This window comes from Carcharhinus amblyrhynchos, chromosome 35 (genome assembly GCF_965287045.1).
Source record: "Carcharhinus amblyrhynchos chromosome 35, sCarAmb.v2.hapA, whole genome shotgun sequence".
Lineage (NCBI taxonomy): Eukaryota > Metazoa > Chordata > Chondrichthyes > Carcharhiniformes > Carcharhinidae > Carcharhinus > Carcharhinus amblyrhynchos.
In genome coordinates this window covers 4,284,369-4,310,089 of record NC_137358.1, presented here as the reverse complement: position 1 = coordinate 4,310,089, position 25,721 = coordinate 4,284,369, and the positions used below count along the sequence as shown (strand labels likewise).

Below are 25,721 nucleotides of genomic sequence, written 5' to 3'. Positions count from 1 at the left end.
GATGGGACAGTTGAAAGTGAGATAGAAGATCGGCCACAAGGTTAGCACTGCTGCCTCACAGCGCCAGGGATCTAGGTTCGATTCCCGGCTTGGATCACTGCCTGTGTGGAGTCTGCACGTTCTCCCCGTGCCTGCGTGGGTTTTCTCTAGGTGCTCCGGTTTCCTCCCACACTCCAACCGCGAAGAGGTTAGGTATATTGGCCATGCTAAATTGCCCGCTAATGTCCAAAGATGTGTGGGTTTGGTGGATTGGCCATGCTAAATTGCCCCTTAATGTCCAAAGATGTGTGGGTTTGGTGGATTGGCCATGCTAAATTGCCCCTTAATGTCCAAAGATGTGTGGGTTTGGTGGATTGGCCATGCTAAATTGCCCCTTAATGTCCAAAAATGTGCAGGTTAGGTGGATTGGCTGTGCTAAATTGCCCCTTAGTAACCAAAGACGTGCAGGTTTAGTGGATTGGCCATGCTCAATTGTCCCTTAGTGTCTAAAGCTGTGTAGATTAGGTGAATTGGCCATGGTAAATTGCCCCTTATTGTCCAAAGATGTGCAGATTAGGTGGATTGGCCATGCTAAATTGCCCCTTAGCATCCGAACATGTGTAGAATAGGGAGATTAGCAGGGTAAATGAATGGGGTTGCAGAGATAGGGCAAGGAGGTGGGCCTGAGTTGGATGCTCCATTGGAGAGTTGGTGCAGACTCGATGGGCTGAATGGCCTCCTCCTGCACTGTAGGGAGTCTGTGATTCTATGAATGGGAATCAGGCTCAAGAGTCCCTATGGCCTATTTCTGCTCATACTTCCTTTTAGTCTGTTGGCCAAACTTCTTCTAATGTGTTACACGAGACAATTATTCATTCCATCAGGACTTGTTTTAACCTTGCTGCCAAATTAGCCAACGAGAGCGTTTCTACAACCCTGCAACATCAATTGTGAAAATAAACTGTGTGAAACACTGAGAAGTTTTCTAACAGACATCAAATGGTAGAGAATTCTAGAACTGAACAATATTTATTCAGGGGAGGGGTGGGTCGGTGGGGGAGATGGGAGAATGCTTGTTGAGAAATAGATATCTCTGCATTCAGGGTGAGAGGCGAACAATCGCTGCCGCATTCTCTACTCTGCTCCCAAGGTGTGCTTGTTGAACAGGTATTCAGCTGTGCCATTCTGGGGGGCACCCAGGCGGTGCAAGTTAGTGACGTGGTCCCCAAGTTTCTTGATTGTCTTGACTTGTTTGTCCAAGTAGTGCATCTCCAGGAAGTCACACAACTGGAAGTAAACAAAAACATCGGTCAGAACATTGATTTGATCTGATTTGATTTATTATTGTCACATGTATTAACATACAGTGAAAAGTATTGTTTCTTGCACGCTACACAGACAAAGCATACCGTTCACAGAGAAGGAAAGGAGAGAGTGCAGAATGTAGTGTCACAGTCATAGTTAGGGTGTAGAGAAAGAGCAACTTAATGCGAGGTAGGTCCATTCAAAAGTCTGACAGCAGCAGGGAAGAAGCTGTTCTTGAGTCAGTTGGTACGTGACCTCAGATTTTTGTATCTTTTTCCCGAAGGAAGAAGGTGGAAGAGAGAATGTCCGGTGTGTGTGGGATCCTTAATTATGCTGGCTGTTTGCAGGAAGTGTTAGTCAGAGTCAATGGATAGAAGGTTGGTTTGTGTGATGGATTGGGCTACATTCACGACCTTTTGTAGTTCATTGTTAGGTGGATTGGCCATGCTATTTTGTCCCTTAGTGTCAGGGGCACTAGCTGGGATAAATACATGAGGTTATGGGGATATGGTGCCTGCTTCTCTGCTGCCATCAGATTTCTGAATGGACCTATCTTGCATTAAGTTGATCTTTCTCCACACCCTAGCTGTGACTGTAACTGTACATTCTGCACTCTCTCCTTTCCTTCTCTTTGTCTGTATAACGTGCAAGAAACAATACTTTTCACTGTATACTTATACATGTGACAATAATAAATCAAATCAAAATGAGTTTAGGGTATAAATCTAAATCTTTTGACCAATGTATCTCACGATGCATGTTGGATTCCCAAAAACCCTACATACCTAGATTTATTTTTCTCTGAACACTTACGTGAGGGTCAGATCTATCCTTGGACAGTTTGTATAACTCCAACAGGCTTTGATTAATGTTCTTCTCCAGTTGTAGAGCACACTGCATTGCCTGCAGCCCATTATCCCAGTCATCTTGCTCTGGTCTCTGCAGAGTGAAGTGTAGCCCAGTTACTGATAGTCAGACATACGTACAAGGGAGCACAAAATGCAAATAGTAGGTTGGCCTTCATAGCAAGAGGATTCGAGTACAGGAGCAGGGATGTTTCGCTACAATTACACAGGGCCTTGGTGAGGCCACATCTGGAATAACGTGTGCCGTTTTAGTCTCCTTATCTGAGGAAGGATGTTCTTGCTCTAGAGGGACCTCAGTGAAGTTTTATCAGGCTGATTCCGGGGATGCATAAGGAGAGATTGAGCCGGTTAGGATTGTATTCACTGGAGTTCGGAAGGATATGAGGAGATCTCAAAGAAACCTACTAAATTCTAACAGGGGAGGCGATAGCCTAGTGGTATTATCGCTAGACTATTAATCCAGAAACTCAGCTAATGTTCTGGGGACCCGGGTTCGAATCCCACCACAGCAGAGAGTGGAAATTGAACTCAATAAAAAATATCTGGAATTAAGAATCTACTGATGACCATGAAACCATTGTCAATTTTCACTAATATCCTTTAAGGATATTAGTTCACTATCTGGTTCACTAATGTCCTTTAAGGAAGGAAATCTGCCGTCCTTACCCGGCCTGGCCTACATGTGACTCCAGAGCCACAGCAATGTGGTTGACTCTCAGTTGGGCAATTAGGGATGGGCAACGAATGCTGGTCTAGCCAACAACACCCATGTCCCACAGATGAATAAAGAAAGGACCAGTAGACGCAAGAAGGATGTTCCTGATGGTAGGGGTGTCCAGAACCAGGGGCCACAGTCTGAGGATACAGGGTAGATGATTTAGGACAGAGATGTGAAGAAATTTCTTCCCCCAGAGAGTGGTCAGCCTGTGGAATTTGCTACCACAGAAAGCAGCTGAGGCCAAAACATTGAATGTTTTCAAGAAGCACTTAGGCGAGGCCGAATTTCTCCCCGTGTTTGAGGTGAGGAGAAATTTCTTCACCCAGAGGGTGGTGAATGTGTGGAATTCACTCCCGCATAAAGTAGTTGGGCCAAAATGTTGTGTGGTTTCAAGAAGAAATTAGATATAGCTCTTGGGGTTAAAGGGATCGAGGGATATGGGGGGAAGGGGGGAAACAGGATATTGAATTTGATGATCAGCCGTGATTATAATGAATGGCGGAGCAGGCTCAAAGGGCCGAATGGCCTCCTCCTGTTCTAGTTTCTATGTTGTTACAGCGCTGCCGGCGAGCAACGCAAATGATCATTAACTTCGCCCGGGCCAGAAGGTCCCACCAGCAGTGATCTGTCCCCATCACCGAAGTAACTGCTGTGGGGGGAGGAGGGGGAGGACAGAATGGAAAACTCTGACTATCGAAGCAAGTAAGTAGACTCCGAGTCACTTTGTAGTGTGGAATTTGACCATTGGGCTGAGAAAAGAGATGTGCTGTCAAAGCTTTTCACCAAGGACTCAACAGGACAGATGCAACAGTAGCCAATGCAATATTTAAATTCAGAGCTCTGTCCTCTGCAAACGGAAAGAATATGTCCAGGCATTGTGCCGTTTTTGATTAAACATGGGCACGGTTGGAGACAATGGTGCGCTGATGAATTCTTCATGACAACGTCTCGACTAATTGAAGTCAACGTGCCTTTTTTAAATTTAAATGCAATTGGGGTTTAACTGTTCCCTGGTGTGTTCTCCATGTCAACACCCCGGCTAACCAGAGTCTAATCACCAACCAATCAGCACCCTTTCCTCGCGCGGTTGTTCCCTTTGAAATTTGGTAGGTCCTGATGAGTGCAAGGCAAAAAACTTCGACCGTATGTCTCTTTTTGTGGCAAGTTCACAACGTTCGTCATCTAACGAAGGCACGCCCAGAAGGGCTGTTTCTTACGCACTAACCTTGATGTCTTGGAGGTTGATCTGGCCACCACGCTGGTTCTGAAATCTCATCAGCTTCTCCGCTTGTTCACGTTCCTTTTCTGACAGCTTCTTGAAGAACCTCATAAAGTTGTCCAGGGCAACGTCACCTCGGTCAAAGTAATATGACTGCAGAACAGTGGACAGGGTTGCGGGGGGGGTGGCGGGGGCGTGGGATAATTAACCAGAAAATGAATCTAATGTGTTATCAAAGTGAGATGATCTGTGAGGTAACTTGACAACACCAGCTGAGAACAACCATAGGTGTTTAGCAACAAATACCAAATAATTACAGGGTTTTTTAGTATTCATTTGAGGGGCAGTTGAGAGTCAACCACATTGCTGTGGTTCTGGAATCACATTTAGGCCAAACTGGGTAAGGATGGACGATTTCCTTCCCTAAAGGGACATTAATGAACCAGATGGGTTTTTATGACAATGGTTTCAGGGTCATCAGTACATTCTTAATTCCAGATACATTTTATTGAATTCAAATTCCACCATCTGCTGTGGCGGGATTCGAACCCTGGTCCCCCAGAACATTAGCTGAGTTCCTGGATTAAGAGTCTAGCGATAATTCCACTAGGCCATTGCCTCCCTAGATAACAACGTAGATTCGATGCCTCCAGGTGTGACTCTAGGATGTCACTGCCGGGGCAAGCCCAGACAAATCGGAGTGAAGCTCCCAGCTTGGTTCCCGATTGGTCAGCCTGGGTCATGTGAGCCTTTCAGATGATTGTCCCTTAAAGGGGCCGGTCACCACAACATGCTTCCCAGAATAAGATACGCAGGGGGCTGTAAAACCCTCTTTTATCATGGTATATGAGTATCAGTTAAAAGGCCCCCATTCATCACTCATTGCACTTGAGTTTATGGGGACACAATGGCCTAGTGGTATTATCAGGAGACTATTAATCCAGAATCTCAGCTCATGATCTGGGGACCTAGGTTTGACTCCCGCCAATTCCAATCTGGAATTAAGAATCCACTGATGATCCTGAATCCATTGTCGATTGTTGGAAAACCCCATCTGCTTCACTAATGTCCCCTTTAGGGAAGGAAATCTGCTGTCCTTACCCTGTCTGTCCTACATTTGACTCCAGACCACAGACACCTAACCAGCACAGGTGGATTGGCCATGCTAAATTGCCCCTTAGTGTCCAAACATGTGTAGGTTAGGGTGGATTGGGCATGCTAAATTGCCCCTTAGTGTCCAAAGATGTGTGGGTTAGGTGGATTGGGCATGCTAAATTGTCCCTTAGTGTCCAAACTTGTGTGGGTTAGGTGGATTGGTCATGCTAAATTGTCCCTTAGTGTCCAAACTTGTGTGGGTTAGGTGGATTGGCCATGCTAAATTGCCCCTTAGTGTCCAAAGATGCGCAGGTTAGGTGGATTGGCCATGCTAAATTGCCCCTTGGTGACCAAAGATGTGCGGGTTAGTTGGATTAGCCATGCTAAATTAACCATTAGTGTCCCCCTAACTTGCTCATCTTTGGACACGAAGGGGCAACTTAGTACGGCCAATCCACTCAACATGCATTTTTTGGATTTAGCACTTCAGATCTGCAAAATTGAGGTTTGACCATTAAGCAAACTCATAACATTCATTAAATGCTAATTTAAACAGAAGCGCCCTGGTGTTTACCACAATATGAAAGGGCATGCCCAAGAATGTAGCCTGCGCTCATTAAAAACATCTAAGATGATTCGGAAGTCGGCTTCCAGGTTTAACCAATCCCAGATTTTCTCATCCCACTGAATGAGGGGTATCTGGAGACGCCACATGAACAGGAGAGGGAAAAAATTATTTCCCAAACTTTAATCTTGACGAAAGTTTCCTACAAGCCACCACCGACTCCGTTAAGGGAAAAGAAAACTTTTCAAAATACCCACATGAATTAAGTTTAAAATTTATTTATTAGCATTACATTAAGTGTCAGCAGTGGATTACATAACTATACATTAAGCAGTAAATTAAGGGCAACAGAGCTAGAGTGGGTGGCACAATGGTTAGCACTGCTGCCTCACAGTGCCAGGGACCTGGGTTCAATTCCCGGTTTGGGTCACTGTCTGTGTGGAGTCTGCACATTCTCCCCATGTCTGCGTGGGTTTCCTCCGGGTGCTCTGGTTTCCTCCCACAGCCTGAAAGACGTGCTGGTTAGGGTGGATTGTCCTGAAAAGGCACCGGATTGTGGTGACTAGATGAACTTCACAGTAACTTCATTGCAGTGTTAATGTACACCTTACTTGTCACTGATAAATAAACTTTAACTTAACACTGCAATGAAGTTACTGTGAAACTCCCCTCGTCGCCATGCTCTGCGCCTGTTCGGATACACCGAGGGAGAATTTAGCACGGACAATGCACCTAATCAGCACATCTTTCGGATTCATAAATAAACTCATTAGCTGAGTTTCTGGATTAATAAAAGCAAATGATTGTGATGCTGGAATCTGAAACCAAAAGACTAAATACTGGATAATCTCAGCAGGTCTGGCAGCATCAGTAAGGAGAGAAAAGAGCTGATGTTTTGAGTCCAGATGACCCTTTGTCAAAACTGACAAAGTCCCCTAGTCTCCACACTCAGCGCCTGTTCAGGTACACTGAGGGAGAATTTAGCACGGCCAATACACGTAACCAGGACGTCTTTCAGAGTGTGGGAGTAAACCAGAGCACCGTTCAAATTAAAGTTTATTTATTAGTGTCACAAGTAAGGCTTACATTAACACTGCAATGAAGTTACTGTGAAAATCCCCTAGTCGCCACACTCCAGCACCTGTTCACGTACACCGAGGGAGAATTTAGCACGACCAATCCACCTAACCCACACATCTTTCAGATTTGCACAGCACAGTGGTTAGCACTGCTGCCTCACAGCACCAGGGACATGGGTTCGATTCCCAGCTTGGGTCACTGTCTGTGCGGAGTCTGCACATTCTCCCCATGTCTGTGTGGGTTTCCTCTGGGTGCTCCGGTTTTCCTCCCACAGTCCGAAAGACATGCCGGTTAGGGTGCTAAATTCTCCCTCAGTGTACCCAGCGGCATTGGAGTGTGGCGACTAGGGGATTTTCACAGTAACTTCATTGCAGTGTGAATGCAAGCCTATATGTGATACCAATAAATAAGCTAAACTGCGGGAGGAAAGTGGAGGAAATCCTCGCAGACACCAGGAGAACTGCAAACTCCAGTGACCTGAGGCTGGGAATCGAACCTGGGTCCTTGAGGCAGCAGTGCTAACCACTGCCATCCCAAATTTCAAGCTTAAGGAGGTTTGCTTTCAGAGACTCACCATGGAGAGGTAGACGTAGGAAGAGTAGAGCTCCATGTTAATCATGCGATTCACCGCACCCTCACAGTCCTTGTGGTAGTTCAGACGCATGTTATGGTCCATGCCCAAGCCGGGGTAAAAATAATCGGGGTTCGGCAGGAGCTGACAGGAGACGAGAAGGAGCTGCTGTGGAGAGGCCTTGCAGAGGTAACAGTGTGCAAACCTGTCTGGGGAGGGGGGGGACACCTGAATTTATACAACTTAGCTCTTTAACTTCAAACTGCACTGTGAGTGGCTGCTCTTTCAACCAACGGGACAGCTGCTTAGGCTCAGGTGTCGACAGGAGGGCAGAATGGGTGGCGGGGGCGAACGGCGTGAAGCTTTGCAAAGATTGGCTCTTCTGCCTGGCTGCCCACCTCTCGCTGTCTAATTGCCTCGGACGTCTTGGCATCAAAATCTTCTCTCCCTATTTTAAGCTATTCAACTAACAATGAATTCTGGTGAACTCAGCAACACGCTGGGTGTGGCGATCTTATGTTAGTCATCTTTACAAATCCGGTTGTTTGACTAAATCAGTTAGGATTAATTATATTCATTGGAGCTTAGAAGAGTGAAAGGGGAAACTTATAAAACTCTAACAGGACTTTCCACAAGGTTTTTTTTTACACAGGGAACTCGCTGCTGGGGGGAGTAGTGGAAGCAGATACGATTGTGACTTTTAAGGGTCGTCTTGACAAATACATGAATAGGATGAGAATAGAGCGATATGGTCCCCAGGAGAGGTACGGGGTTCAAGTTCAGACACTTAGCATGGTCGGTGCAGGCTTGGAGGGCCGGAGGGCCTGTTCTTGTGCTGTAATTTTCTTTGTCCTTTGTTTAGATAGATTAGACATTGGGTGGTACAGTGGTTACCACTGCTGCCTCACGGCACCAGGGACCCGGGTTCAATTTCCAGCTTGGGTCACTGTCTGTGTGGAGTTTGCACATTCTCCCCGTGTCTGCGTGGGCTTCCTCCGGGTGCTTCAGTTCCCCGCCACAGTCCAAGGATGTGCAGGTTAGGTGGATTGGCCATGCTAAATTGCTCCTTAGTGTTAGGGGGATTAGATAAGGTAAATGCATGGGGTCTGGATGAGATTATGGTCGGTGCAGACTCGATGGGCTGAAGGGCCTCCTTCTGCCCTGCATGATTCTAAGGTTTGGAAAGAATGTTCCTGATGGTGGGGGGAGTCCAGAAGTGGGGGGGGGGGGGGGTCATAGTTTGAGGATAAGGGGTAAACCTTTTAGGACTGAGGTGAGGAGAAATTTCTTCACCCAGAGGGTGGTGAATGTGTGGAATTCACTCCCACAGAAAGGCCAAAATGTTGTGTGATTTCAAGAAGGAATTAGATATCGCTCTTTGGACTAAAGGGATCGAGGGATATGGGGGGGGAAGGGGGATTAGGATATTGAATTTGATGCTATGCTATGATCATAATGATTGGCGGAGCAGGCTCGAAGGCCCAAATGGACTAGTCCTGCTTCTAGTTTCTATAGCGACCAGTTTTTATTAACTGAGTGAACGCCATGACCTAAGGAGTGGACACAGGAATATCATGCTAACCTGACCAATGTTTATCCACTGGCAGATCAAGATAATATAGTAAAAAGTCTCACAACCGCAGGTTAAAGTCCAACCAGTTTATTCGATAGTAAACCCACAAACTTTCAGAAACACTATTCCTCCGTCAGGTGTGTGGAAGGTTCTGACGAACACACCTGACGAAGGGACACTATTTCTGAAAGTTTACTATCAAATAAGCCTGTTGGACTTTAACCTGCGGTTGTGAGACTTTTTTCTGTGTTTACCCCAGTCCAACGCTGGCATCTCCACATCAAGATTAAGATAATCCCAGACAACAAAGACCTTTGCTTTACTGATCAGGAAGATCTTAAACTCCAGCCCTTCGCCCGCCATTGTCCCACATCATTAGTAATTAAGGGTGTTTGGGGGTTTCTGTCCCTCTGACTCCACCAAGAGATCGATTCCGTGGATGAAAATGTCCAACATTTTCCTTTTACCAGTTGGAAACTGTGTCCCCTGGACCTAATCTAGCATTTTAAATTAATGCTAGGTCATTTTCTGCAGTTAGGGGAATCACAGGATCCCTACAGTGCAGAAGGAGGCCATTTGGCCCATCGGGCATGCACCATCTCCTAACCAGGCTTACCCTGTAACCCTGCATATTTACCCCTCTTAACCTACATATCTTTGGACACCAAGGGGCAATTTAGCCTGGCCAATCCACCCTGACCTACACGCCTTCGAAGTGTGGGAGGAAACCGGAGCGCCCGGAGGAAACCCACGCAGATACGGTTAGAATGTGCAAACTCCACACAGACAATGGCCGAGGTCAAAATCGAACCCTGATCCCTGGTGCTGTGAGGCAGCAGTGCTAACCACTGTGTTAACCCATAACCCTCTGAATCAGGGAAGAGGGCTATCCACTGATGCACAGCTGACACTTTGCCATTTTCATTTGCCCTGGGGAGATGTTGTGGGTTAGCATATTGATGGGCCCAGGTCCCTGTGATGTTCTCAATCGTGTTAGGTAGTGAATGGTAGGCAACAGCGATGGTGACAGAAGGATGGGGTATGTCTGTGTGGGGGTGACGCGCACCATGGGTAGTGAGGGTGCTCTGAATCCTGCCGTCACTCGCTTTTCTTCTCTGTTTCAGTCTTACTACTTCGACTGGGATGATGTTGCTTTGAGAAATTTTGCCAAACTTTTATCTGGAGCAGTCGTTTGCGGTGTTTCCTTGGAAGAAACTCTTCAAAGGCAGACAATAAAAATACAACAAAACTTACTTATAAATCAAAGAAAGGATTTAATAAAGAAACTTCATTACTTCGGGCCTCACCCTGGGCCAATCCAGCGCCCCACAATTCCAAACAGGTTCTTATTTATAGTGAGTCAACTAACCATCACATCATTGGTTCCATGGTTTACAGGGTCAGCTTGTTACCACTGGTCACATTACATCAAATACAAAGTTGTCACCTGTTACATTCTAACATGAGGAGCAGGATTATGCTGCCAAGCTGATGAGGTTTCAGAATCAACTGCTTCATCCTGAAGGATATCAAGGTTAGCATGAGGGAGAGGTGGGTTGCCTCAAATCCTTTAAAAAGTACCTGGATGAGCACTTCGGCGCGTCATAACATTCAGGGCTATGGGCCAAGTGTTGGTAAATGGGATTAGGTGAGAGGTCAGGTGTCTCTCAAATGTTGGTCCAGACTCGATGGGCCAAAGGGCCTCTTCTGCGCTGTATGATTCTCTCCAGGGATTAGAATCAGCCTCATGGCACCTTTCTGCATCTTGAATATTGGCCAGTAGCATTGAATCTTATATATAGAACCTTAGTTAGGCTGCACTTGGAATACAGTGTTCAATTCTGGTCACCACCCTGCCAGAAAGATGTGGAGACTTTGGAGAGGGTACAGAAAAGATTTACCAGGATTTTGCCTGGTACAGAGGGCATTAGCTATGAGGAGAGGTTGGAGAAACTTGGTTTAGTCTCACTGGGACAACGGAGGTTAAGGGGCGACTTGATAGATGTCTACAAAATTATGAGGGGCATGGACAGAGTGGATAGTCCAGGGTGGAAGAGTCAATTACTAGGGGGGCACCGATTTAAGATGCAAAGGGCAAGTTTTTTACACAGAGGGTGGTGGGTGCCTGGAACTCGTTGCCAGGGGAGGCAGTGGAAGCAGATACGTTAGTGACTTTTAAGGGGCGTCTTGACAAATCCATGAATAGGATGGGAATAGAGGGATTCGGTCCCTGAGAAGAGTTGGGGATTTTTGTTCAGTCAGGCAGCATGGCTGGTACACAAGTGAGGTCAACAAGTAGACTTTGATCACTGCTTTCTGTTTTGGCTCTATTACCCAGTATTCTATTAGCACGGGTGCAGGAACAGTGCAGAGTTAGGGAGAGTCCAGAGGAACAGCAAGGGGAAAGCTCAGAAAAAAATCCCTACAGTTTTGAGTAAATTATTTCCTGAATTTGAGTTCAAATCTTTAATACATTACTCAAACACTAATCAAAATTCTCTATTAACTCAAACAGTTTTTTTGTTCTATCATGGAATAGGGAAGGCCATTTGGCCATTGGTCTCAATTAGACCATATGATCATAAGATTTAGCAGCATAATTAGACCATTCGACCCATCGAGTCAGCTCCGCCATTCAATCATGGCTGATAAGTTTCTCAGCCCCATTCTCCCACCTTTTTCCCATAACTTTTGATCCCCCTTACCAATCAAGAACCTATTCATCTCCGCCTTAAAGACACTCAGTGACCCGGCCTCCTCTGTGGCAAAGAGTTCCACAGATTCACCACCCCCTGGCTGAAGAAATTCTTCCTTATCTCTGTTCTAAAGGGTTGTCCCTTTATTCTGGGGCTGTGCCCTCGGATCCCAGTCTCACCGACTAATGGAAGCATCTTCCCCACATCCACTCTATCCAGACCTTCCAGTGTTCTGTAAGTTTCCATGAGATTCCCCTCCTCATCCTATTAAAGTCCATCGAGTACACACCCAGTGTCCTCAAACACTCCACATCAGTCATCTCTTGCTGCTCCCCTACACTTGCCCTGTAGCCCAGCAAATCTTTCCTTCTCAGGTAATGATCAAATTCCCCATGGAACACCTTGGGTGGCACGGTGGCACAGTGATTAGCACTGCTGCCTCACAGCACCAGGGACCCGGGTTCAATTCCAGCCTTGGGTCTCTGTGCGGAGTTTGCACATTCTCCCCATGTCTGCATGGGTTTCCTCCAGGTGTTCCAGTTTCCTCCCACACTCCAAAGACGTGCGGGTTAGGTTGTTAGACTGTACTAAATTGTCCTTTAGTGTCAGAGGGTTAGCGGGGTAAATAACGGGGATAGGGTCTGGGTGGGATTGTGGTCGGTGTAGACTCGATGGGCCGAATGGCCTCCTTCTGCATTATAGGGATTCTATGTACCTGCCTCCTCCACACTCTCAGGCAATACACTCTGAATCCTAACCACTCACTGTGCAGATGGATTTTACCTTGTTCTCTATTGCTTCTTTTGACAGTCACTTTAATCCTGTGCTCGCTAACTCTGGATCCTGCTCCCAATGGGAAGAGTTCCTCTCTGTCCAGATTCTTATTGATTTTGAATATTTCTATCCAATCTCCTCTCGACCTTTTCTGAAGGAAATCTTTCAATTTTTGATTTGATTTATTATTGTCACATGTATTAACGTAAAGTGAAAAGTATTGTTTCTTGCGCACTATACAGAGCATACCGTTCATAGAGAAGAAAAGGAGAGGGTGCAGAATGTAGTGTGACAATCATAGCGAGGGTGTAGAGAAGGATCAACTTAACGTGGGGTAGGTCCATTCAAAAGTCTGACGGCAACAGGGAAGAAGCTGTTCTTGAGTTGGTACGTGACCAGTCTTTTGTACCTTTTTCCCAATGGAACAAGATGGTCCAGGGTGCATGGAGTCCTTAATTATGCTGGCTGCTTTTCCAAGGCAGCGGGAAGTGTAGCCAGTATCCCAGGTTCAATTCCTGGCTTGGGTCACTGTCTTTGATCTACCTTGCGCTAAGTTGATCTTTCTCTACGCCCTAACTATGACTGTAACAAGGGGTGGCACAGTGGTACAGCGGTTAGCACTGCTGCCTCACAGTGCCAGGGACCTGGGTTTGACTCCTGGCTTGGGTCACTATCTGTGTGGAGTCTGCACATTCTCCCTGTATCTGTGTGGGTTTCTTCCGGTTGTTCTGGTGTCCTCCCACAGTCTGAAAGATGTGCTGGTTAGGTGTCGTTTGAGTGTGGTGGCTAGGAGAATTTCACAGTAACTTCATTGCAGTGTCAATGTAAGCTTATTTGTGATTAATAAATAAACTGGTGGAAAGGCTAAAGTCCGGGGTGCGTGTGGTCCTTGATTATGCTGGCTGCTTTGCAGAGGCAGCGGGAAGTGTAGACAGGGTCAATGGATGGGAGGCTGGTTTGCGAGATGGATTGGGCTACATTCATGGCCCTTTGTAGCTTCTTGCAGTCTTGGGCAGAGCAGGCACCAGGCTGTGATACAACCAGATAGGATGGGTTCCCAATATCTCATTCTCATGAATCTTTCCTCTCTCAGGCCTTCAAATCCTTCCGAACATCTGGTGCACGGAAGGGGTCGCAATATTTCCTTTTTAACCTAAATTATGTCAGTGAATTTTCCTTAAGCAATGTTGAAATGAGTGAACAGTTAATTGCACGTGCCTCTGGGCAGTGGCCCTGCCCATTCCCTTCTCACACAATATTTGATGCTTTTAGACATCGCTTTCATCTAATTAACTTTTGAAAGAAAAGTCAAGTTTTCACAAGTGCCAACACGGCCTACAAAATGAGAATAGGCTATGCCCCAATCACAGCAAATGTAAAGATTCCTTTGTGTAGCTACACACAATGAGGGGAGATGAGGGGGTTGGACTAGGAAGATGGAGATGAGGGGGTTGGCCTATGAAGAGAGACTAAATAGACTGGGTCTGTACTCGTTGGAGTTTAGAAGGATGAGGGGGGATCTTTTCGAGACGTATAAGATAATGAAGGAGATGGATAGGGTAGAGGTAGAGAGATTCTTCCCGCTTAGAAAGGATAGCAGGGCTAGAGGGCACAGCCTCAAGATAAGGGGGTGGGGGCACAGTTTAGAACAGAGTTGAGGAGGAACTTCTTCACTCAAAGGGTGGTGAATCTCTGGAATTCTCTGCCTGTTGAAGTGGTGGAGGCTGCCTCGCTAAATATATTTAAGACATGGGTAGATAGGTTTTTGGTAGGCAAGGGGATTAAGGGTTATGAGGAGAAAGCGGGAAAGTGGAACTGATCCACTTCAGATCAGCCATGATCTTATTGAATGGCGGGGCAGGCTCGAAGGGCTAGATGGCCTACTCCTGCTCCTATTTCTTATGTTCTTATGTAATCTGTGTTTCTGCTTCAGCAGTCTTGCAACGGAACTCCTGGCCCCCTTGTTTTTATGTCCTAATAGATCCAACTATTCCCACTATCTTCTGATTCACACACCGGAACTATCCGCGGGTCATGTCCAAATCCTTTTCAGCTTCTTCTGTCTGGCTACCATGTGCAAAAGATGGTGTTGCAGAGGAGATGTAACTCTGGTTGGATAATTCAGCCAGGCCAGTCGACTCGGGATGAGATCTTCACAGCAGCTGTAATTAATAATATTGGTTAGCACTGCTGCCTCACAGCGCCAAGGATCCGGGCTCAATTCCAGCCCTGGGTCACTGTCTGTGTGTGGACGTTCTCTCGGCGTCTGCATGGGTTTCCTCCGGGCGCTCCAGTTTCCTCCCACAGTCCAAAGACGTGCAGGTTAGCTGGATTGGCTGTGCTTAATTGAATGTCAGGGGGATTAGCAGGGTAAATACATGGGGTTATGGGGATAGAGCCTAGGTGAGGCACAGATCAGCTGGATAGTCAATATCTCTTCCCAAAATGAGAGGGCATTGATTTAAGGTGAGAGGGGAGAGATACAAAAGTGTCCAGAGGGGCAATTTTTTCACACAGAGGGTGGTGAGTGTCTGGAACGAGCTGCCAGAGGTCGTAGTAGAGGCGGGTACAATTTTGTCTTTTGAAAAGCATTTAGATAGTTACATGGATAAGATGGGTGTAGAGGGATATGGGCCAAATGCGGGCAATTGGGATTAGCTTAGGGGTTTTAAAAAACAGCAGCATGGACAAGTTGGACTGAAGGGCCTGTTTCCATGCTGTAAAACTCTATGACTCTATGTTGCCGGTGCAAGCTCGATGGGCCCAATGGCCTCTTTCTGCACTGTAAGGATGGTATGAACTCAGCAGGCCTGGAAGCACCTGTGGAGAGAGAGAAAAACAGAGTTAATGTTTTGAGTCTGCCTGACTCTTCAGAGCAGAAGAGTGGCAGAGACATTAGTATTTCAGATGAAACGTACACTATTCCATCTCAGAAAGGTTGAGAGGAGATTTGACAGAGGCATTCAGAATCCTGAGTGGACTGGACAAGGGAGGTCGAGACATTTTCCACGGACAGAAAGGCCGAAGATGCTGATTTAAGACAAGAGAAGAAGTCATGCTAGATCGGTGAAAATCTTCTCCTGGGCAGTGAGTGACTAAGATCTGGAATTCGCTGGCTAGTCAGCATTTATTGCTCATCCCTAGTTGCCATTGGAGGAGCAATTGAGAGTCAACCACATTGCTGTAGCTCTGGAGTCACATGTAGGCCAGGTAAGGATAGCAAATTCCCTTCCCTAAAGTGAACCAGATGGGTTTTTCCGACAATCAACAATGGTTTCATGGTCATCAGTAGATTCTTAATTCCAGATATTTTTTATTTCGAACCCGGGTCCCCAGAACATGAGCTGAATTTCCAGATTAATTGTCTAGCGATAATACCACCAAGACGATCTCCTGTCCAAATGCAGTGGGGGTTAAGTTGAGTTGTGCTTGCAGAGAGCTGGCATAGAGACAATGGCCCAAATGGTCTCTTTCTGTTAACTTAGTTGGGCTGTCTTTTTTGTAAACACAAATTACTACAACTGCTGGAATTTGAAACCTTAATTTTTCAGCATTTTCTCTTTTGGTGTCGTTTTTTAAAATATTTATTTAATGCTGGTTTGGTCAGCATTTATTTTCTATCCCATTGGCATTAGATTATTAATTCAAGATTTGTTTTGAATTCAAATTTAACCATCTGCCGCGGCGGGATTCGAACCCAACTCCCCAGAGCTTTACCCTGGGTCTCTGGATTGCTAGTCCCGTGATAACTGCTGTTTGCCACTGCCACACCCAACATGGCTGATAAGCGGGGACTCGGTGTGAGACCACTCAAAATGGCGGGCGATGCATAACGGCCGACGCGCACGCGCCACTCTCAATATGGTGGCCGCTTCCCCCGCGCCACACATCCCGCCCTTCCTAATATGGCAGCAGCCAGGCCCACCGTTGGCCAATCAGCGGTTGCGGATCCGGCTGCGCGCGGCCTGTTGGGGGCGGGCGCCGGGTGCGCTCGCTCGCTCGCTCCCGCGGCCTGTGCGCGCTCCCATGGGCAGCCGCTGGCGCTTCCTGGGCGGTTTGGTGTTGGGCCTGCAGCCCGGCCGCCGCCTGCCTCCGGCCCGGGCACCGACACTCATCCGCAGCCGCTCCCAGCGCCACGGCGGCAGCCAGAGCTCTCTGAACTACCCGCGGGAGTGTGAGGAGGGCATCAACCGGCAGATCAACCAGGAGCTGAATGCAAGCTATGTCTACCTGTCCATGGTGAGAGCCCCACACAGCCCAGGGAATACCAATCCCAGAGAATCCCAATCCAAGGGAATCCCAATCCAAGGGAATCCCAATCCCAGAGAATCCCAAATCCCAGGGAATCCCAATTCCAGAGATCCCAATTCCAGAGAATCCCAATTCCAGAGAATTCCAAATCCCAGGGAATCCTAAATCCCAAGGAATCCCAATTCCAGAGAATCCAAATCCCAGCACATCTCAACAGGGAATCCCAATCCCAGAGAATCGCAATCTCAGGGAATCCCAAATCCCAGGGAATCCCAAAGAATCCCAATCTCAGATAATCCCAACAGGGAATCCAAGAGAAACCCAACAGAGATTCCAGCATGTACCAAGAGGGAATCCCAAAGAATCCCAACAGGGAATCCCAATGGAGACTTTCAGCACAGAATCCACATCACAGAGAATCCAGCACATCCCAACAGGGAATCCCAGAGAATCCCAATCCTGGACATCCCAGGAGGGAATACCAGAACATTCCATTCAATCCAGGATATGCCAGGAGGCAATCCCAATGATGTGAGGAGAAAATCCAGCAGATCCCACTTAACCCAACATATCTCAGGATGGAATCGCAGCAGATCCTCACTGTTTAATACATTCCAGGAGAGAATCCCAGCACACCCCCGCAGGGAAAACAGATCCAAGGGCAGAATCCCACAGATACCAACACATCCCAGGTGGCAAATCCCAACGGGTAAACCAGCAGAGAAACCAAACATATTCACTCCTGTTTGCAGCACACAATTCCAGAGTATTTCCCCACAATCCTAAAAATATAGAATCAGTTTGGGTAGAGATAAGGAATAGCCAAAGAAATAAGTTACTGATGTGCGGGCTTGGGGGGATTTATTCACACAGAGTATTGGATGCCTGGAATGAGCTGCAAGAGGAGATGCTGGAAGCAGGCACATTAGTAACATTTAAGAGGCATCTGAATGGGTGCATGAATAGGGAGAGAATGGAGGGATACGGACTAAGGACAGAAGGTTTTCTTTGAGTTTAGCTGGGACATCATGATCAGTATGGATTAGGAGGGCCAAAGGGCCAGATCCTGTGCTGTACTTTTCTTTATTCTTTGAGTTGTTTACAAGTCCCATAACAGTAGCTATAAAACATAATAGAGCTTAAATCATGACATAATGTGAACAAAGGTTCACATTAGTGTCAGGGAGATTATTCGGGTAAATACGTAGCATTAGGGACTGGGTGGGATTGTTGTCGGTGCAGGCTCGATGGGCTGAATGGCCTTTTGCACTAGGAATTTTATGAATCATGGAGATTTTAATCTTCATAAAGATTGGACGCATCAAATTGGCAAAAGTATAAAGTATTAGTATCACAAGTAGTTGTACATTAACACTGCAATGAAGTTACAGTGAAAATCCCCTAAGTTACCACACTCTGGCACCTGTTGGGGTACACTGAGGGAGAATTTAACACAGCCGATGTATCCAACCAGCACCTCTTTGGACTGTGGGAGGAAACCCGCACAGACACGGGGAGAATGTGCAGACTATGCACAGTCAGTGACCCAAGCTGGGAATCGAATCTGGATCCCTAGCACTGTGAGGCAGCAGTGCTGACCACTGTGCCATTGTGCTGCCGTGGTAGGCAGAAAGATGAGGTCATGGAGTGTAACTGGGACAGTTTTTTTTAGAACAATATGTTCTGGAACCAACCACAGAATAGGCTATTTTACATTAGTAATGTGTAATTAGTATGGATTAATTAATGACCTCATTGTAAAGAATCCTCTAAGCGAGAGCGATCATAACATGAGAGAATATCCGGTCCAGTTTGAGGGTGAGAAATTTGTGTTTGAAATTTAAATAAAGACTGTTACAAGGTCATACGGACAGAGTTGGCTAAAGTGAAATGACAAAAGAAAAGTTAGACGGTAGTGCAGCAGTGGCAGACATTTAAGGAGATATTTCCTGACTCTGAATGAAAGTGTATTTCATTGGGAAAAGAATATGCTAGGAGTAGGATGCAGCATTTGTGGAAGGAAGTTAAGAGTAATATCAAGTTGAAAGATAACATGTACATTTGCTGCAAAGATTAATTGCAGAACAGGAGGTTGGGAAAATTTTAGAAACTGGTGAAGGAAGGCTTGAAAAATAATAGAAAAATTGGAATGTGAGAGAAATTAGCAAGAAATACAAAAACAGACTATTATAGTTTCTACAAGTATATGAAAAGGAAGAGAGTAGCTAAAGTAAGCATTGGCCCCCTAGAGGGTGAGACTGGGAATTAATAATTGGGAACGAGGAAATGGCAGAGATTTTGAACAAGTATTTTCTAACTATCTGCATTAAGCATACCATGAATAGTTGATCAAGATGCAAATAGGAGGGAGGAACTTAAAACAGTCACGACCAGTAGTTTATTTTCATTTATTTATTAGTGTCAAAAGTAGGTATACATTAACACTATAAAGAAGTTACTATGAAAATCCCCTAGTCGTCACACTCTGGCACCTCTTCGGGTACAATGAGGGAGAATTTGGCATAGCCAATGCACTCAACCAGCACATCTTTCAGACTGTGGGAGGAAACCCATGCAGACGCAGGGAAAATGTGCAGACTCCGCACAGACAGTGACCCAAGCCATGAATCAAACCCAGATCCCTGGCGCTGTGAGGCAGCAGTGCGAATCACTGTGCCAAAGTACTAGGAAAGCTAATGGGACTAAAAGTTGGATACATTGCCCTGAAACCGATCGCTAGCATTGAGTCCTGTAAGGCACAGGAGGAGGTCATTCAGCCCATTCTTTGCGGAACAATCCAGTTAGTCCTCTGCTTGATCACCATACCCCTAGCTTTTTAAAAGAAATGGCTGTAGACAATAGGTGCACTCGTAACCTTCTAAAATTCCATAGAAAGCAGCCAGTGGGTTAGAAAACCACAGATGGAACCACGGTATTCAAGAAGGGAGAGAGACGGAAAGCAGGAACCTATAATAAAATCAAAATACCACAAATGCTGCAAGTCTGAAATAAAAACAGGAAATGCCGGGGGAAAATCTCAGCAGTTCTGCCAGTATCTGTAGAGAGAGAGAAAGAGAGTTAATGTTTCCAGCCTGTAAGACTTCTTCAGAACTGAAGAGAGGTTAAAATGTGATGGGTTTTATACTGTTGGAAAGGGTTGGGGTGTAGATTTGGTGGGGACTATATTCTAATATCTGTCATTGGGAATATGCTGGAATCCATTATCGAGATAACGCTCATTTAGGAAAATTATAATACAGTCAGGCAGGGTCATTTTGGTTTTGTGAAAGGGTATTTGACAAATTTATTAAGAGTTCTTTGAGGGTGTAACAAGCAGGGTGGATAAAGTGGGACCTGTGGATGTATTTGGATTTCCAAAAGACATTTTGGTATGGTGCCACATAAAATGTTACTGGACCAGATAAGAGCTAATGGTGTTGGGTGATATGTTACTATGGATTAGAGGATTGACTAGCGAACAGGAAACAGAATGTCGGGATAAACTGGTCACTTTCGGGTTGGCAAACTGTTAATTACTGGAGCAGTACAGGACCCTGAACAACTTATTCATGGCGGCACGGTGGCACAGTGATTAGCACTGCTACCTCACAGTGCCAGGGATCTGGATTTGATTCCTGGCTTGGGTCGCTGTCTGTGCAGAGTCTGCACGTTCTCCCTGTGTCTGCGTGGGTTTCCTCCGGGCACTCTGCTTTCAATCCACAGTCTGAAAGATGTGCCAGTTAGGTGCATTGGCCGTGCTAAATTCTCCCTCAGTGTGTACCCAAACAGGCGTCAGAGTGTGGGATTTTCACAATAACTTAATTGAGTGTTAATGCAAGCCTACTTGTGACTGATAAATAAGTAAAACTTCATATACTAGTGACTTGGGTGAAGAGTCAGTCTGTATTGTAGCCAGATTTGCCATTGATAGAAAGATGGGTCAGAATGCTAAATGTAAGGATGGTACTATCTAGAAAAGAGTTTCGACAGGTGAAGTGAATTGGCAGATTAAATATAGCGTAGGAAAATCTGAGTTTGTCCACTGTGGCAGCAAGAACAAAAATCAAACTTATTTAAACAGTGCAAGACTGCAGATTGCTATAATACAGAGGGATCTGGTTGGCCTTATACAAGAATCAGCAAATATAATGTTGCCCTTTATTGCAAGGCAGATTATTGCATTTTATTACATCAACAGCACTTAGCACTGCTGCTACACAGCATCAGGGACCTGGGTTCAATTCCAGCTTTTGGTGACTACGTGGAGTTTGCACATTCTCCCCAAGTCTGCATGGGTGTCCTCCAGGTGCTCCGGTTTCCTCGTACAGTTCAAAGATGTGCAGGTTAGATGGATTGGCCGTGCTAAATTGTCCCTTAGTGTACAAAGATGTGTAGGGTGGGCAGATTGGCCATGTTAAATTGTCCCTTAATGTCCAAAGATGTGCAGGTTAGGTGAGTGTCCATGTTAAATTATCCTTTAGTGTCTGAAAATGTGCAGGTTCAGTGGATTGGCTAAATTACAGTCCACAGCCTGCAGAATAATAAAGCGGTTTTAAGTAGCATCTGAAAGGAGAAGAGGTTTAGGAGGGAACTGCAGATCTTGGGGCCTAAGCAGATGGAATCCCCACAGTGCAGAAGGAGGCCATTCGGCTCATTGATCCTGCACCAACAGCAATCCCACCCAGCCCCTATCCAGATAACCCCATGTATTTACCCCCCTAATCCCCCCCAGACACTAAGGGGCAGTTTATCATGGCCAGTCAGCCTAAACTGCACATCCTGGGACTGTAGGAAGAAACCAGAGCAACCCGAAGGAAGCCCACGCAGACATTGGCAGAACGTGCAGGTTCCACACAGATTGTGACCCAAACCGGGAATCGAACCCGCGTCCCTGATGCTGTGAGGCAGCAGTGCTAACCGCCTCCCTATGTTGTGGGCTAGCATATTGATGGGCTGAAGTCCATGTGGTGTTCTCAGCCATGTTAGGTAGTGAATGGTAGGCGACAGTGATGGTGACAGATGGGTGGGGTATGTCTGTGCGGGGGTGGCGCACACCTTACGTGCCCTGAATCCTGCCATCACTTGCTCCTCTTCTCTGTTTCAGTCTTACTACTTCGACCGGGATGATGTTGCTTTGAGCAATTTTGCCAAGTTTTACCTGGAGCAGTCGTTTGAGGAGCAGGAGCATGCTGCCAAGCTGATGAAGTTCCAGAATCAGCGAGGGGGCCGCATCATCCTGAAGGATATCAAGGTTAGCACAAGGGAGAGCTCTCCCTCCTCCTTTTCTTTCCCTTCTGACCACTTTTTTTCTTGCCCCCACATTAATAAATGCCCTTCGCCACCCCCCCACTGAGTTTGCTGTCTTTATTTCTAGAAACCGGATCGGGATGAATGGGGCAATGGATTGGAAGCTATGGAAGAGGCTCTGCAGTTGGAGAAAGAGGTGAATCAGTGTCTCCTGGACCTGCACAAACTGGCCTCCGAGCACAACGATCCTATTGTGAGTCCTGCCACCCTGAATTACATGTATAAATCTATCCACCTTAGAGTAGAAATATTTCTGTGTAGATAAGATCGATATGTTCAAAATGATGGCGTGAGGAAATGAGGAGAAGCTGTTTCCACTGTCAGGAGGGCTGGTATGACTCAGATTTTAGATCATTGGCAAAAGAAGCAGAGAGATAGATGAAGATTAAAGATTAAATTTAAGGAAGTGAGTTGTCATGATTTGGAATCACATCAACTTCTCAGAGCGCAATGGTTAGCACTGCTGCCTCACAACACCAGGGACTTGGATTTGATTCCCAGCTTGGGTCACTGTCTGTGTGGAGTTTGCACATTCTCCCTGTGTCTGCATGGGTTTCCTTCCACAGTCCAAAAATGTGCAGATTAGGTGGATTGGCCATACTAAATTGCCCCTTAGTGTCTCAAGATGTGCAGGTTAGGTGGATTGGCTGTGCCAAATTGCCCCTTAGTGCCATAGTGCTTGGGTCACTGTCTGTGTGGACCTTACACATTCTCCCTGTGTCTGCGTGGGTTTTCTCCCACAGTCCAAAGATGTGCAGGTTAGGGGGATTGGCCATGCTAAAATGCCCCTTAGTGTCCAAAAATGTGCAGCTTAGCTGGATTGGTCATGCTTAATTGCCTCTTAGTGTCCCAAGATGTATAAGATGTGATTCGGGGTAAATATGTGGAGTTATAGGGATAGGGCCTCGGGGGATGCTGTATGGAAAGTCACTGCAGGCTCAATGGGCTGAATGGCCTCCTCCTGCACTATAGGGATTCTGAGTTGTCTAAAAGAGCAGGGGAAGAAAATCCAGTGGTAATTTCCCAAAGGGAATTGGATAAATGAAGAGGTAAAGTTTAAACGGCCATGGGGAATGAGTAAGGGGAGTGGGATGAGTTAGATAACTCTGTCATGATAGATGGGAAAGCCTCCTTCTACACCAGATAGTTTCTGATTGAAGGCAAAAAGGGAGAGTCGAACAAAGTGTGGACTTTATGACTCTGCCACGTTTTGCTCTTCTTGGGTAGGTAAAGATTATGAGAATGTCCCTGTGATCACTGGTCAGGAATGAGAATCGGGAAGGGGAGTGTGTACAGTGTCCCCCTACCCCAACATTGACTGAGTAAAATATAGAGACAAGTTCCACCCTGACACAGAACTCCCTCAGAGTTACATCCCTGCAGCTTTAGAAGCCAGATCCCTGTTGGAGGCGATGGCCCAGTGGTATTATCATTAGACTATTAATCCAGAAACTCAGCTAATGTTCTGGGGATCTGGGTTCAAATCCCCCCACAGCAGATAGTGGAATTTGAATTCAATTTAAAAAATCTGGAATTAAGAATCTACTGATGACCATGAAACCATTGTTGGAAAGACTCAATTAGTTCACTGATGTCCTTTTTTGGAAGAAAGGGGTGGCTACCTCACAGCACCAGGGACTTGGGTTTGATTCCCAGCTTGGGTCACTGTCTGTGTGGAGTTTGCATGTTCTCCCCATGTCTGCGTGGGTTTCCTCTGGGTATTCCAGTTTCCTCCCACAGTCCGAAAGACATGCTGGTTAGATGCATTGGCCTTGCTAAATTCTCCCTCAGTGTACCCAAACAGGCGCCGGAGTGTGGCGACTACAGGATTTTCACTAACTTCATTGCAGTGTTCATGTAAGCCTTACTTATGACTAATGAATAAACTTTTATCTTTGGACTGTGGGAGGAAACTGGAGCACCCAGAGGAAACCCACAGAGACACGGGGAGAACGTGCAGGCACCACACAGACAGTCACCCGAGGCTGGAATTGAACCTGGGTCCTGGCACTGTGAGGCAGCAGTGCTAACCAACTGTGCCGCTGTGCCTTTACCAGTGTTGAACTGATGAAATCAAGGTTCGCCAGAGTTGAAGGAAAGTAAAGATGTCTAAGGGATGGCTTTTTTTTTGTATTGGGACACTCAGAGACAGGATCTGGTAATATTTAATTGGTTATGAACAATTTCGACCTTGAAATGCGTTGTATTAAATAACTGGACGATGCAAAAGAATTGGAGCTGCTAACACTAAAACCATCAGCAGGGTCTGGTCATAGTAAGCTGGGGTGGGTCCAGTTGGTGAACTAAGCTACAATATGGAGAGACTGCATTTTCTTTCTGTTCCAGCTATGCGAATTCCTGGAATCAAACTACCTGAATGAGCAAATTGAGGCCATCAAAAAGCTTGGAGATCACATCACCAACCTGAAGAGACTGGGAGCCCCTGAGAATGGCATGGGAGAGTACCTGTTTGATAAGCACACCCTGGGGGAGAGCAGTTAAGGATGGGTAACATTGGGCCAACCTTGACTTGTTAGAGTCCAGCTGACGTCTTGTTAGGTCTGCCTTCCCTAGTTTTTTTTTGCAAACTCATCATTGGCCAGAGAGGGTTCCATTGTTCAGACGGGCCGTCGATCTTGCTGCCCCGTATGTTACGTTTACCACACTCTTGTTACCAAAACTGTTGCAGTAATTGCAATGTGACATTAAAGTGTTCCCATCTGGCAACAGTAATCCACTGGACAAAAGTTCCAGAAAGAACAACTTTGCAATCTGTTCCCAAATAAAAATTGTTAAACCTTTACTCTTTTGCCTCTTAGTGTTGTTTGGATCCACAGGGAAAGACTAGGGTCCCTTTTCACACCAGCCACGTGAGTAGCTAGCTATCCTGGAATTTGGCCGAATGACCAGCCGTTTTTTGTGACTCCGCATGTCTTCTCCTGCCTGTCATTTCTTAATATAGTGACCAAAACAAGGATGCTAGCTTTCCCACAAAACCTTCAGAATTCCAGGGTCCATCCTTGTCCTCTGACTATTGGTGCACTTAAGGCAACTTGCCTGATGTAAAACTGAACCAGAAACCTTCCTGATCGATTATGGCTCTGTCTCACACCTGACAATGTATTCCAGAATTCTTAAAGGAACAAGAGCGGGAGGTGATGGCCTAGTGGTATTATGGCTATACCATTAATCATTCCAGAAACTCCACTAACACTCCGTGGACGTGGTTCAAATCCCACCATGGCAGGTGGTGGAATTTGAATTCAATAAAAAATATCTGGAATTAAGAATCTACTGATGACCCATTGTTGGAAAAACCCATCTGGTTCACTAATGTCCTTTAGGGAAGGAAATCTGCCATCCTTACCTGGTCTGGCCTACGTGTGACTCCAGAGCCACAGCAATGTGGTTGACCCTCAACTGCCCTCAGGCAACTCGGGATGGGCAATAAATGCTGGCCCAGCCAGTGACACCCAAGTCTCATGAATGAATTTTATAAAAAGAGTAGCTCACCTGATGAAGGAGTGATGCTCCAAATAAACGTTTTGGACTTTAACCTGGTGTTGCAAGATTACTTACTGTGCCCACTCTAGCCCAATGCCAACAACTCCACATCATGGAGACCAGGAAAGGAGTAGATTTCCTTCCCTAAAGGACACTAGTGAACCAGATGGGTTTTTCTGACACTCAATCAACAATGGGTCATCATCCTTAACTCCAGA

At 46.1% G+C, this 25,721-nt stretch overlaps 2 protein-coding genes across 2 annotated transcripts; one reads left to right on the top strand and one right to left on the bottom strand.

Moving 5' to 3' along the window:
- Window positions 1–1,113: 1,113 nt before the first annotated feature.
- LOC145361780 (ferritin heavy chain, oocyte isoform-like) lies at window positions 1,114–7,503 on the bottom strand. Its single transcript, XM_080217748.1, has 4 exons — window positions 7,402–7,503; window positions 4,094–4,240; window positions 2,098–2,223; window positions 1,114–1,266 (listed from the first exon to the last, which is right to left on the bottom strand). The coding sequence occupies exons 1-4, from the start codon at window positions 7,501–7,503 to the stop codon at window positions 1,114–1,116; spliced, it is 528 nt and encodes a 175-aa protein (XP_080073874.1).
- An 8,958-nt stretch (window positions 7,504–16,461) lies between these two features.
- On the top strand, window positions 16,462–24,802 carry LOC145361779 (ferritin heavy chain, oocyte isoform-like). The gene is made up of 4 exons (XM_080217747.1): window positions 16,462–16,680; window positions 21,797–21,943; window positions 22,067–22,192; window positions 24,346–24,802. Exons 1-4 carry the CDS (start codon window positions 16,468–16,470, stop codon window positions 24,499–24,501), a joined length of 642 nt encoding a protein of 213 aa, XP_080073873.1. The 5' UTR covers window positions 16,462–16,467; the 3' UTR covers window positions 24,502–24,802.
- Window positions 24,803–25,721: the final 919 nt, after the last annotated feature.

Coding starts and splice junctions, on each gene's coding strand:
- LOC145361780 (XM_080217748.1), bottom strand. CDS start 7,503: ATGGACCATAACATGCGTCTGAACTACCACAAGGACTGTGAGGGTGCG. Junction 4,241..7,401: donor CCTACGTCTACCTCTCCATG/GTGAGTCTCTGA, acceptor ACTGTTCTGCAG/TCATATTACTTTGACCGAGG. Junction 2,224..4,093: donor TCAACCTCCAAGACATCAAG/GTTAGTGCGTAA, acceptor TTCACTCTGCAG/AGACCAGAGCAAGATGACTG.
- LOC145361779 (XM_080217747.1), top strand. CDS start 16,468: ATGGGCAGCCGCTGGCGCTTCCTGGGCGGTTTGGTGTTGGGCCTGCAG. Junction 16,681..21,796: donor GCTATGTCTACCTGTCCATG/GTGAGAGCCCCA, acceptor TCTCTGTTTCAG/TCTTACTACTTCGACCGGGA. Junction 21,944..22,066: donor TCATCCTGAAGGATATCAAG/GTTAGCACAAGG, acceptor CTTTATTTCTAG/AAACCGGATCGGGATGAATG.